Source organism: Schistocerca piceifrons, chromosome 2 (assembly GCF_021461385.2).
Source record: "Schistocerca piceifrons isolate TAMUIC-IGC-003096 chromosome 2, iqSchPice1.1, whole genome shotgun sequence".
Taxonomy (NCBI): Eukaryota; Metazoa; Arthropoda; class Insecta; order Orthoptera; family Acrididae; genus Schistocerca; species Schistocerca piceifrons.
Window position 1 is genome coordinate 383,637,335 of NC_060139.1, and position 14,646 is coordinate 383,651,980.

General features: G+C 40.0%; 1 protein-coding gene across 1 annotated transcript in view; it reads right to left on the minus strand.

Annotated features, from left to right (window-relative positions):
- LOC124776435 (ATP-binding cassette sub-family C member 4-like) overlaps window positions 1-14,646 on the minus strand; it is a 261,830-nt gene that overhangs the window by 25,260 nt on the left and 221,924 nt on the right. Inside the window, exons 16-21 of the mRNA XM_047251434.1 lie at window positions 13,014-13,164; window positions 12,511-12,617; window positions 12,112-12,232; window positions 8,616-8,786; window positions 2,533-2,660; window positions 2,179-2,424 (exon numbers count right to left, since the gene is read on the minus strand). Of these exons, the coding sequence (XP_047107390.1) occupies window positions 2,179-2,424; window positions 2,533-2,660; window positions 8,616-8,786; window positions 12,112-12,232; window positions 12,511-12,617; window positions 13,014-13,164 (924 nt within the window). The remainder of the gene's footprint in view (window positions 1-2,178; window positions 2,425-2,532; window positions 2,661-8,615; window positions 8,787-12,111; window positions 12,233-12,510; window positions 12,618-13,013; window positions 13,165-14,646) is intronic.

Genomic DNA, 14,646 nt, shown 5'->3' on the forward strand with positions numbered 1-14,646 from the left:
TGAATAAGGTGGGTGTGGAATGACTTTCTAACCCAAGTCGTGTATAGTGTTCTTTGCCAGTCTGGCAAAACGTGGGCGGGCGTTGACCTGAAGTAGCATCACCTCACGCAGTCTTCCTGGTCGTTCTTCTTGGACTGCGTCTGCAATACGTCTCAGTTGTTGACAGTAAATGTCAGCAGTGACAGTAATACCTCGGGGAAGCAATTCGTAGTACAACCCACCGTCACTGTTCCACCAGGTGGATAAGGATATACTTGGCGGATGGGCGCAGGTCTTTCTACGTGAAGTTGCTGCCTTGTTTGAGATTAACCGTTTCTATTTTTTCCCTTGTGTTAGACTAAAGACACCATTCTCGTCACCAGTAACGATACAGGATAGGAATGGTCGGTGTTGCTTATGAGCCAATTGATGACGAGTAAATAGACACACCTTCTGGTTTTTATCACACCCATACACCTGATTTTTTTAACATTCCCCACTGCATGCAAATGTTACACAATGGTGGAACAACCATAGGTCATCACATTTGCCAGTTTCGAGTATAGTGACATGGGTCGATAAATAAACCCACACCAACCGGAATATCAACACGCAAAAAGAAAATACTACGAACTTATGCACCGACTTAATATACGTAGTGAATTATGGACTGTGGGAAACCAGAAAGAGAAGAGAATCGAAGCGTTTGAGATGTTCTGCTGCATAAGGATGTTGAAAATTAGGCAGAAAAATAAAAGAATTCAGAGGTTCTTCGCAGAATGATTAAGAAAGCTGCAGATCAGCCACAGGTGGAAATGATTCACAAGAACAAGGGACAGGACGATAGGACGTGTGTTAACACATCAGGAAATAAATTCCCTGATACAGAGGGAGCTGTAGAGAGTAAAAACTCGTTAGAATATATGCAACAAATGAGGTCGCAGGATGCAAGTTCTACTCTGACACGAAGGACTGGCGCATGAGAGGAAGTCGTGAAGGTCCGCAGCAAGTCAATAAGAAGACTGACGACTCAAAGAAAAACTCTTTAGTGGCATGGCCGCTTCATCAAAGGATACAGTTGGTCATGTCAATGCTTTTGTGAGATAAATTACAAGCAAAGATTGTCTGGATATTTTAAGCGACAAGGAAACCATCTAATGTGAGATAATTGGTCCTCATCAATGACGGTGTCTTATTTGGCAAAAGCCCAGTACACATTGTTACCTCCGTTGGCGAAATAGTCTGACTCGCACGTGGAAGAGCTGTAGATCCTAATCTGGCCCTCCCAGTCATCCGAGTTGTACAGCAACGAGTACCTTTGGTTAGCTATGAAGCAAAGAATTAGACGGAGAGGATCTTGTCTTCGTTGAGGCAGCAAGGTGCTGCGCTAGAATGATAGAAACTTTCAGAGTCTACGTATTTTCCGCTTTCGAATTACAGTTGTACAGCGGACTACAGCCGACCCAGGGTTCTATTTTGTATTATTTTAATGATCTCCACATTTCACTGCATTAGGTAAAAGTATTGAAGGACAGGCGAAGAGACAAAAAAAGGTAGGCATAGATGAATGTGGCAGGGCGTTATTAACAATGAATACTAACCTGCGGGTACGACGAGAGTGCAGTTTATCTTATTTTTCAGCCTGTGACTTTGGAGTACAAGTTATAGACAGAAACTATTACAAATAATATTGTTCACATTCTCTTATTTATAGTTATTGGCTTGTAGTAATGCACGGTAGAGAGCGTGAGATGTAGAGGAAAGTGAGAATCAGACTGGGAGTAAGAGAGACAGAGCTGTGTTCAGAGTCAAAGGCAGAACATAAGTGAAAATATAGCTTCTCAACGCGTTTCAAATGTTCAAATAACTTACGACAATGCAGCCGGTTACCGCCTTCGACTATCGCCGATGTTTCAGCTAGTAAACACTTAGTTCGAATTACAGGAGTTTGTCGAGGACGGTACCCATCTATGCTTGCTTAAGTTATTTCAACTGAAGACATTTCGCTCACAAAAGGGAAAATTTTACACTGTCTGTACTTTCACATTTATGACTATGCATGTAGAACGCTTGTACTTAAATAAAAACGGACAAAAACAAATTACCCACAATTTTTCTTCTTGTTAAATAATTTATAGGCTGCAGCAAACATGTAGTTCGAAGGCAGGAGATAATAATAAGTAGACTATATATACGTACATCATCAAGTACTCTCCACAAGATGTAGTCTGGAAACTCTCCGAAGGGGTCCAGGTTGAATCGCAGAGTCCCAGCAAATAGAACTGGATCTTGCGGAATAATGGAAATCTTTGCCCTAAGATCTTGCAGACCAATGTTGGCAGTATCCACGTTGTCAATAAGGATTTCCCCCTCAACGATGGCGAGCCTGAACAGCGCTGAGATGAGCGATGACTTGCCGGCCCCCGTACGGCCAACTATTCCCACCTGCGAATTGAAAAGACAATAGCTGAACTTACTTTCATCACTAGAACGTCATTTTCTTTTATTACTGGGCTCATTAAGTAGGAATAAACGGTCTTTTTCGAACGGTACCTTTTCGGCCGGTCGGATGACGAAGTTGAGATCTACGAGAACGGGATCACTCTGAGGCCCGTATCTCAAGTACGTGCGGCGGAACTGTATTTCTCCTTTGGATGGCCAGCTACTGGGTGGCCTCTTGTCTGTAATAAACAATAAAACATCATCGTCATGGAAACAGTAATTTGATTCAACAATCCATATGCGCCAACTCCAGGCGATTTCTAAACGATTAGATTAACAACCCTGAAGTGGCAAATGCAGACACAGCATTCGGAGTATTATAATATACTGAGTTATATAATCACAGCATTTGGATGAAAATAGTGCATTAAGTGATCCTCTCAAAATAAGTGTGCGTAGTAATTCGATTAGTTAATTAGTTACATGTTCCACAGATCATTTAAACGATTACAGAGTACGTACGCTTGTTGTGTTAAGATTAATGAATTATTATTCATTTCCTTGCTTCAATAGTGAGCAAACTGTATACTTTGCCATTCCTTACCTGTTACCTAAGAAAGAACCCAACGAAAGTAACCTTAAAGGACTTTTAGCAGACTAAGTCTTCACTTACCTGTGGAAGTAAACGGAGAAACCCAAGTCATATATATAGTCTACGAGAATCCTAAAACTACACTGGTTAGAATTTGTGCTATGAGACTGCTATAGTATCCCCTCTAGTTTTGAGGGGGAGTAAACTTCCTCCTTTTACAGACCACGGATAACTGTCTTACGTGGGGATTCAGTAGCACTGTTGCATACTCATCCCATGACCTGTCACGTGAGTCCAAATACGATAGACTCTAAAGTATAGATTTTAAAGATCTGTATTCGTGTTAAGGATGTTAACTTTGATAATAAGTTTATTCAAATTACACCATTTCACGATATATAATAAACTCTATTTCTGGTTTCGAGTTCTGCAAATGTAATATATTCACGTCATTGAGAGCCAAAACCATTCCGAAACTTGTCATTGACCTCATACTTATGTTTTATAATTTTAAGTATTTACGCAAGATAGCGTGATATATTACTAATCAGTTACCCAGTTGGTTGTCATACTCTGTATGCATGAGCTGAAACAATGAACATGACCTGATTTCCGACAGAATCCAGAGACGCGCTATCAAACTGCAATGGAGATATGCAGCGACTTGAATGTGAATCTCTGCAAGAAAGAAGTCTGTGTTCTTGTCAAAATCTGCTGCAAATTTAGAAAACTTATTTGAGGAAGACGGTGCAACGTTTCTACCTCCTCCGTTCCATATCGTGCGTAGGAACAATGAGACGGGAAATTAGAGCGCAGACTCAGACGTATAGATACCCATTTTCCTCCCGATTCGCGGATGAACCAAATAAGTTCTTGGTATTGGTTACAAATACTTCATGTGATGCACCTTGCAGTGGCTTGAAGACTATGTGAACTTCTCAGATAAGTGTTTTGCGCCACCTGCATATCAGCGAATGAGCTTAGATCCAAGGCAAGCAGAGGTTGAAAGATGCAACCTTGTGAAACTAAAAGGTTAGCTTTATGTGAAACAAAAACAAAACAAAAACTAAAGTACATAAAAAATGTTCGAAATTGCACATCAGTGAAATAAAAACCTATACCATATTGCTCTACAACAAGCATTGTAACATTCATACATCCCCCCCTAGAGTAGTGACGGTGACGTGGTCGAGACGTTATGGTCAAGTCTGTTCCGCTCGTCGACGGTGGTCCTCGTGAGGTCATGTATTGTGTAAGGAAGGTTCCAGGCACGATGCGCTGTGGGATTCAACTTGTCCCAAAGCGTACTTAACCGGACCACGTTAGCAGCCATCTCAGAGCGTTCCATTCAGTTAATACCTCTCTCTCGGAGGAAAGAATTCATGAAGTGGTCACGATGTTGTGGTGAATTATCGACTTCAAAGGAAATCCGATCACAGAAATGTTGATTGCAAGGCTGGAAAATAGGCTATAGTATCCTGTCCCAATACCGCACAGTCCTCAAATTACCCTCGATAATCACGAGAGACGTCCAACATTTGTACATGACAGCAGTCCAAAACATGGCTAACACACCTCCCTACTGAAACCACGGGAGTCCGCGCCTGACATGTGCATTGGTACCTACGATACGACGCCAGTGACCCAGGAGAAAGCCGGCTAGACCCCATGAGGCGAATGCCAGAGAAGCGGGCATTGGAAATACGCTACAACCACACAGAGGGCAGCCAGCGGACGCTATCACCTCGCTTAAGAACGGATACGTTGCCAAGGGCCTGGCAGACAATGAGAAGCTTGCCGTAAACTGATGTACCCTGCAGCCATTAGGGTGGAACGTCACGTGTGAAAGCATGTGAATTCTTCTGGCCTACCTAGAAAACAAAACCGTGTCCACTATTCCAGCACCTCACAGGCACTGGGAGGAGAGTACATACAGTACAAAGAATTCGCAAAGGGACGGGCGCGGAAGAATTCAGCCTTTTTAAAATGATATTTTCTGGACAGTGAGGACATTCCTTATAAATCACAGACGCGAGCAGACTCTGAGACGAAGCCCAAATCGTGAAAAAGTCGCATATTGCCTAGTCACACGTCAGCGCATTCCCACCTCAACCCACGAATCTCATAATCTTTTGTGTTTGATTTCATTTAATTATTGATTTCAGTTAATTGTTGGCTCCCAGTGTGCGGCGATCTCATTGGTAATTTTCGTGTTATATGATGTCACAACAGATTTCTCGAGTTCAGTACATTTTTGAACCCAGCGTGGGGCGATCATACAGGTAATTTTCATGTTGTGTGATGTCACGAACAGTTTCTCAAGTTCACAACATATTTTGACACCCATCGTTGGGCAACATCATTGTTAATTTTCATGTTAAGTGATGTCACAAACAATTTCTCGATTTCACTATATACCACGGGCACGGCCACTCTTATGACAATGATCAGGTATCAGACAACCGACGCCACTGATCCAAGTTGAGTTCCAAGCATTCCTTACATATGGTTTCACAGTGCTGGGTATCGGGTGGGGGTTACACTGTTGTTCACAACGGACGCCTGAAAGCGAATCTGACTGTGTGGAGGGGGGTTGCGTACTGTCTGGATTAACGCACCCCTCACAGTCACCTCCAAAAACGCAGCGCGCAGTCCAATCGCATCCTCCTCGGGGTACCTGCGGGCCACATTTTGCAGATAAGGCTTATTGGCTAGTGTTGTTGACTGATGGCAGATCGTGAATATTTTGTGCCTTACTACAGCGCCTGAATGGTCTAATGACGTACCGTTCCGCTCACGATTCGAGATACAACGCACTTTGCTGAACTGCGCTGAGAATGCGTGTTTACTGTTACCTCCATCAAACGCAATGTTTTTTTTTTTTTTTGTAGTCAAGATAGTGTAGAGAAAGAAATTTCTGATTAAAAAATCACAGACTATACAAATCATGAAAACGGCGTAAAACTTTATTTTGCCAGTTTATGTAGATGGACAGCAGCAGATTGAAAAAAAATACAAATCATAACTTTCAAGAGCAGCTCTGTCAGCATTGCCGCTATATTTCACGACAATCTCCCTTCACAATAAAATTATACAAAGCTTAAAACTCCGAGTTTTACATCCCTCCCTCTCTTCGAAAGTCCACAGAAGATATCATCAATAGCCAGACAGCAGAAAGGGGAAACAACAACTAGCTGCAAATATGGTACTTCCAACACACACTTATTTGGGACAGGTAATATTTGACAGGAAAGTACTATATTTTCATTTGATAAGTTGTAGTCTGTATTCATCGTCTCGCGGCAGTAATCGAAAGTATTAAATTTCGAACTTAACTAAATGACCCACAGCATGAAACGCCAGCATGGTCGTTAAATTTAGTTACTTTTCGGAAGACCGATGTCGTTACTGCATGTAACAATAAAATCTACTTCGTCTATTATATGATCTGTATAACACAAGATTTTACTTGATCTGGTTTCGACACCGACTACGGGTATCTTCATCAGGAAAAAACAAAAATAATTACCTATAAAATATTACGGTATAGATAGTTATCATAATGAATAAATTTATGAAGCGACTGTACTCACATGTACTGACAGTTGGAAAGAGATTTACGATCAAAATGCTCTTGTGATATAAAATAATTTCTTAAAATCATTTTTAAAAGCATATAAAATTACTGATAATGGAATTCACATAACATTGGCGCTTGTCAGTGAAAATTATAGCTATATGACGTAGCACACTACGCCGCTAGAGTTGTACGAGTTGGTAGCGTAAGACTAAGCAGCCCAAGGGCCGAAGTTACCACGACGTTGATACGAAACAAGACGCGCCACCTATTAACAGACGAATAAATTAGTTGTTTCTATTAACAGAAATATTTTAAGTAGCATATAAGTGTTCATCTCGCAAGTCAACAGTCAGTATTATGGAAAATAAAAAGAATATACAGGGCGAAGCAATAACAAATATTCTATACATTTCGTTTAGAAACGAATCACATTGTAATAAATGAAAAAGAAAGAGGAAGATGATTTTTAGTGTACTCTGAGGAAAATAGGGAATCGATTTTAGGCGTTTCTAGGTAAGGTCTTTATACCATTGAAGAACATAGCTGCAACTACTCAATCATAATGAAATCGTCATTAAGAGAAAAGTATTTCAAAATTTCTAATTCTTCAAGGATATCAAGTCTGAAGCCTATCTTTTCTGTGCGCAGGATACTGAAGTCATGAACTTCTGGAGGTTTATGGCCTGTCATTAATAAGTGATCAGCAAGTTATATATAGTTGTACTTTTTTCCTAAGACATGTTCTTTAAATTTAACAGCAATTTCTCGCCCCGTCTCTCCTATATAATAGGCTGGACGTTTGTCACAGCTAATTTTATAGACCTTCGCGTTTTCCATGAGAGAATGTACTGGTTTTATGAATAACTGTTGTTAGTAGAAAATGATACTTGTTTTGGAGGAGACGCTGAATACTGTAAGATTCGGACCCTAAAATGGTGTAAAAACTTTTTTTTCTATTCATTACTTTCGTTATTAGGAGAAGTGTTAAGAGTAGAGATTCTAATGTTTGTTTTATTTTTGGAACTACAGACCACTATGGTTGTATCGTACCCATTACTGACTGCGATGGTTTTAATCAAATTAATTTTAGCGTCGAGGTTTTCATCAGACGAAGGAGTGGAAGGAGCTCTATGGCTGGAAGAATGAAAAACAGGCTTTTTGTGAGAATGAGTGTGTGTTGATCAAAACGGTTCAAGTTGATCATTGCGGAAATGTTATTATCAAGTACTGTTGATGTTACATCCAAATAATTTAACTGACGGAATTTGTATTCGAACTCATACGTGAAAGTAATTTTTCCGTGAAGTTCGTTACAGATTTTGAAGAGATTATCATTTCCTTTATTAGGCCCCCTGTAAATAATTAAAATATCATCTACATATTTGGAGTATGAAAGAATACTCAGAGTGACGGCTGAAAAATTTTTAAAAAATTTTTCTTCTAAGGAGTTTATAAATACGTCTGGAAGAATACCAGCTAATCGGATATACTTCGCAAGACCGTCGGTTTGCTGTCACCAGTCCGTTGAAATCGAATAGTTATATTTGATTAGAATTTCTATTAAATTAATGAAGTCAGTAATCTGCTCATCAGAAATCTCTCTTTTATGAAGATGTAATTTTTTTCCTACTATATCTAAAGTTGTTTGCGCGGTTATGTTCGTGTAAAAATTTAAGTACTGATTTTGTATGACAAGAGCATTTTACTCGTAAATCTGTTTTCAACTGTCACTAAATGTGAGCATACTCTCTTCATAACTTTGTTCGGTAGAATAACCATCTATTCTTGGTTTTTCCTCTATATTAACGGTTTCTTAGTCGTCTATAGGTAATTGTTTTTGGTTTTTTCTGATGAGAATATCCATAGACGATGTCAAAATCAGGTCAAGTTAAATCTTGCTGCAACCGGTTGGCTGTATTATACAAATCATATTCTTGTACATTTGCTGGCTTATAGCCATGTTTAAAATTGGAATTTTGCATAAAAAGCAGCTCTTGTTTGCAGACACAAGAGGAGCCGTACCTGGAGTAGACTCCAGCAGGGGCTCCTCCTCGAGCGCCGTGTACTCCATGACGCGCTCCACGGCCATCATCTGGTTGGCCACTTCGGCTGACTGCCGCATGCCCCACTGGATCATCCCGGTGAGGCCCATTGACTGCGTCAGCGCCAGCCCAATCTGGCCGCCAAACAGGTCTGAAAAAAGCACTCTCTCTCATTCACAATCCAAGCACTGTACAGTGAAAATCAGAAATTAATATTATTATTGCTGACATGTTATAATTTACTGCTGCTAGTTTCATAATATAAAATGTACAGACAATGAAAAGCCCATCATTCGACTGTAGTCTTACTATTTTCGCTTTTATAGCTTGTATCCTGAAACTCAATCGGCTAAAAGTAAATCTACTGTTAAAATAATTTCCGGTAATCCTCCTCAATTTTTTTGTATTTAGTCAATAAGGTTAATATTAATCTATTACTAGTGTGTTTTGTGTACGTGAATTTTTGAAGCTCTTATGTATGTAATCTCAATGCACTGAGTTGCATAAGTACTATGCCGATCGTTGCACCTGTAATCTACATCTGTATCTACAAATATACTCCTCAAACCAATGTGAGGTGCGTAGCTACTAGTCTTTTCCTTTCCTTTTTGCAAATGGTGTGAGAGGAAAACGGTCTGTCTGTGTCCCTCCGTACGAGTCCTTATGTCTCTAATCTTCGTCGTGCTTAAGCGAATTACATTGGCGACGTTCTACAATCAGCCTCAAACACCAGTTCTCCAAATTTTCTCAACAGCGCTTCTCGAAAAGAACGTCGCCTTCCCTTCAGGGATTCCCATTTGAATTCCCGAAGTATCTCTGTAATACTTGCGTGCTGTTGGAATCTACCAGTGACAAATCTACCAGCCCGCCTTCGGACTACTTCGAAGTCTTCTTTCATTCCGACCTGGTGTGGATCCCAAACGCTAGAACAGTACTCAACAATGGATCGCACTAGTGTCCTATATGAACAATCCCTTACACATGAATTACACTTTACTAAAATTCTCCCACTATATCGAAGTCGACCATTCGCCTTACCTACTACAATCTTTACATCCTCATTCCATTTCATACCTCTTTGCAACTTTAGGCCTAGATATTTAATCGACGTTAACAGTCGGCAGAGTGGCACTGTCTCAAAAGCTTTAGGGAAATCTAGGTTCAAAATGGTTCAAATGTCTCTAAGCAATATGGGACTTAACATCTGAGGTCATCAGTCGCCTAGACTTAGAACTACTGAAACCGAACTAACCTAAGGACATCACACACATCCATGTCCGAGGCAGGATTCGAATCTGCGACCGTAGCGGTCGCGCGGTTCTAGACTAAAGCGTCTAGAACTGCTCGGCGACAGCGGCCGGCCGGAAATCTAGGAATGTGGAATTAGCCTATTGCCCTTCGTACATAATTTGTAGAATGTCATGTGACAAAAGTGCAATCTGAGTTTAGCACGAGCGATGCTAACATCGACGTTCGCAATTTACGGTGAATTTAATTACCTGAGGCAATTGTATACGGACCTAATTTAGTGTACAAATCGTGTCCACATGTAGTTAGTAGTTGGTGTCGTTCAAAGATTACGATTTCTCATTATGACAGCCAACGTGAAACAGCAACAAACATCATACTCGTACTTCGTTTTCGAGGCACCTCGTAAAATCCTCAACAGCATTCTAGCAAAAAATTTAGTAACTTAGAGATGCAACATATTTTCAGTGCACTGCATATTGTTCAGAACATGACATCACTGTGCAAATGAAAAGTTTTATCGACTTGATTTCAACTGCTATAATTTATTAATCTGTTGTCGTAGCCACATGTATACGATGCTGACGGTCTGAATTTTATTTTCCACCATTTGTCGTGCAATTTGTCAACTACATTCAAAGAAGTAACCTACACCCCCCCCCCCCCCCCCGGTCGCCCTCTCTCTCTCGCAAACGCACAAACGCACACACTCACACACGTTCATTTTCTCGTTCTTTTAACAAATAACAATTCATAACAATTCGTGTGTGTCTGTCTAGGGAGTCGCCAGATCCTTCTCTTAACCTACGAGGATAACGTCATAAGCTTGGCAAAAAGAAACGCAACACAGCAAATCACTTCTTTCAAACACCTACTTATTTCTGAACATAATTTGTATTGGGATCGTCGGATATGATCCAGCTATATTCCAATCTTTTTTTTTTCTTTTTCTTTTGCAGCGGAAAAAAATTTGCTTCCAACCACGCAAAATATTCGTTTAAACTGAAAACATCATAAGAAACCAAACCTATGGCAAAATTGTGTGTGGGAAACTATTTCACAATCAAGTTTGTCCAGCTTTACCATTGCAGCGGCCGATGTGGTGCAAGGTCACTTACTTGGTGCCAGACAAAGCTACTTCCTGCTCGCTAATCTTGGCCATTTCCTGTTCTACTCAGTATGCAAATTATCTAACCATACTTGCATAGTAAGAACGTTTTCCAAATACATAGTTTACCATGAAGATTTTCTGCGAGTCCTATAAAACAATCACCATCAGTTTTTTGAACGACCCCTTTGTTTGAAGTATACCTTTGTCTGCACAGTGTGATAGCAGCGCGGCCCCTCTCGGCGGACGTTCATGTCCTCCCTTGGGCATGGGTGTGTGTGTTGTTCTCAGCGTAAGTTAGTTTAAGTTAGTTTCAGCAGTGTGTAAGTCTAGGGACCGATGACCTCAGCAGTTTGGTCCCTTAGGAATTCACATACATTTGAACATTTTTTTGTGATAGTAGATCCAAAAGTTTCGCATACAGAAGTTCTGTGTAGTACCCCTCATCTTTTCAGACCATTATTTTCAAGTCACCTTCCTGTATTCATTTCAGTTTGGAGTTAGCAACAGCGATGGACATGGCACACTCAGTTTCTTCATTCAGGATATTTTGTAGCTGTTTATACGAGATACCTACTTCCTCCACAGCCTCACTAATTCTAATACGACAGTCTTCTATGACGCTACCTTGAATTTTATGGCCCATTTCTCGAAAGAAAATCTCAGCTCGGCATCCGGAACGTTTCTGTACAACATCCGCATGAATTTACCTCAACTTCGTTATACGTAGGCTATAATGCACATTTTTAAAGAACACTTTCTGCCACTATGCCTCACTAATGTTTGTATATTTTTTTTTTCAAACCTCGGCAGCAGGCTGCTTAATATACGAGCCAACTAACTACACTGCATTGTACCAGAGTGAGAAGTATGAAAAAAAGAACCATTACGATAACCACGCTTGCAACAACCATGCCGCTTAATAATCTTTTCCATTACACAGTAGTCGTTTATCTGCCTTACAAATCCTTCCTTGTAGATATGGATCACATTAGTCATACATAAAATGAAGAGTGGACAATGACGGTAGTATTAGTCCGTGAATCAATATTTCGGGAAAACTGCAACTCGCATTACTCTACTATATCTTTACAGGCATTGCACCGTTTTGTGTACTCACCTTCCAGGAACAGGAAACTGTACGTGATAAACGTTATGTAAATAAGGCACATAATATCCAGTGAGAATCCAAACGCTTGAGACGTTGTTAGAAACATGTACCAAGCAGCCGTGTGTAAGTCCTGAAACGAGATGCATGTTACGGTCTTACATAATTTACACATTGAAAATGATCGCTTATAACACAAACAAGTTAAGTTTCTTTTACGCTACGGACATTATTCATTGGCCAACGGCTAGCTGTGAAAGGAAACAGTGTTTTATAATGTAATGAAGCAATGGGACTAGTTACAGAATATCTTCTAAAGCTAGAGGTGTACATTTTTGAGAACGTCACTAGATAATAGTAGTACGCCAATTTAAGTTGTTTAAGATACGTTATTCTTTCCATTTAGATTACCTGATGTTTGTCAAACTCCTCCTTGAGAATATTTTGGGCTCCATATGCTCTTATAGTCGTTAAGCCCTGAAGAGTTGCCAAGAGGTGCGTGAAGACTGGGCTCTTTGCTGCGAAAAAAGGACATATTCGTATAGAGGAGTCACAGCAGGTATAAAGGCATAGGAGAGTACTAATGGCTCAGTACTGCCAACAAGCTTATTCTGTTAGTGGATTATGTAGCATCACAATAAAAGAGAAATTATTCTTGTCGATAAGACGCTAAATTAGGCTATATGATCGAAGTTTGCCACAAGTGATTTCTAACTTCGCTTATATGTGGGCTGTGACATGAGCCTTCACTGAACTTTTTTTTACTATGTTGATACGACTTACGCAATACAATGAATTCTGATCATAGAAAAAAATGAAAAATCATGTGTCCCAGAACCCATCAGCTCCTGTAAATTCAGAATTCGCTGGAACAGAGTAACAACACAGATAAAATATTCAGACGTCATACTCACTCATTCCTTCCAGGCGCTTGATGTTCTTCGACGCCCTCAGATAAACCTTCCTAACGAACCAAAACAAGGCTCCCATAGCAACGATAGGTAGTATGTAAACCCAGTTGACAGACACGGCGACAATTAGAGATCCTAGGACGAGCATGATTATCTGAAACAAAAATAGCCACTGATGTCAAAACAGAAATTTATCTTCTTGTAAAATGCTTAGCAGACATATTTTCTTCTTTTTATATAGCGCTATCACAAGAAAGAGTATTTCAGAGCATCAACATCATCGATGAAAAAATTTGTGAGGAAATATACTTTCACGAATGATCTTGTAGTTCATTACTCCGTACCGAAAACCTGGTGATAGAAAGCTGAAACAACAATCATACTACAACATGTACGCATACCTTGTAATATTACCCTGACGTCTTCATATTTCTGCTAAGCTCTGTACATCTGGCTTATTATTTACCTTCTTGTACATCTCCTTATAAATAACATGGAGAATGAATTTCGTCTTTCAACTTCTATTGTTATTTCCAGGTATTATCTTTTCCTTGTTTATATTATTATAAGAATAGAAAATATTTTAAACGCGATGTGACCACAGAGTGGTAAGTATATTACGTAAGTTACCAGGTATCTTGCACCATAGATCTATGGCTGACATTGATGACTTGAGGTCGTTTCAGATGTTGTGTTACTGATATGGTTGAAGGAAAAAAATTCAACACTGGAGGAGAGTTTGTGAGGAGGCTATTGACTATGAAAACATCACGAATAAGAAGCAAGTCAATTTTCTGATGGCACTTACTGTATATTATAGGCACTGATTAGTTAAACAGTCTAATGGTACAAGCGCATTGCACACATGAATTCATACCTAGCTCTAGTCATCTAGGTTTTTAATTACTTGTACTACATCAATGTAATATAGATTCAGCAGGACTAATGAGTGCCAAAGTTTGTACTGTACCTGCGTTGACTATAGAGGGTATTTCAAAAATACCTTACATGACCGCCAGTTGTAAGTGGCCGGTAGTCGAGACGGCGATAACGGAGCAACAAAAGACGTGCGGCGTGATTTCGGTCGAGAGTTTGGCAGTTCATCTCTTACAGATGTATGGGGCTCTGGGACATACTGATTTCGCAATACACAACTGGCCTCCTAGGTCGCCAGACGATACGGTATGTGACTTTTTCGTGAGGGGGTGAGGGCATTTATGTAAGATTTCGCCTCTTTGTCTCCCCTTCCAACAACTTTGGTGAACTGCTGCGTCACTTGGCTACAACACTGAATGCAGTAACACGAAACGTTCTCGCAAAAATATGCGACGAGTTTGACTGTCGTCTGCATATTTGGCGTGCGTCCAGTGATGGGTACTTTAAAAACCTGTGAAAAATAAATGTAAACTTTGATGGTGAATGTAACTTTAAAAAGTACCAGAAGTTTACGCTTGCTTGCATGTAAAAGATATACCTTTGAAGAATCATATGGTTCTTTTCAAAAGATATACCTCTGAAGCATCATATGGTTCTTTTCAAAAAAAGGAGTAGAAACGCTTACTGATAAATATGAGGTGGGAATAAAAACCATTTGAGACTTTACTTCTGTTTTATTAAGTGACCAAGTTTTTGCATC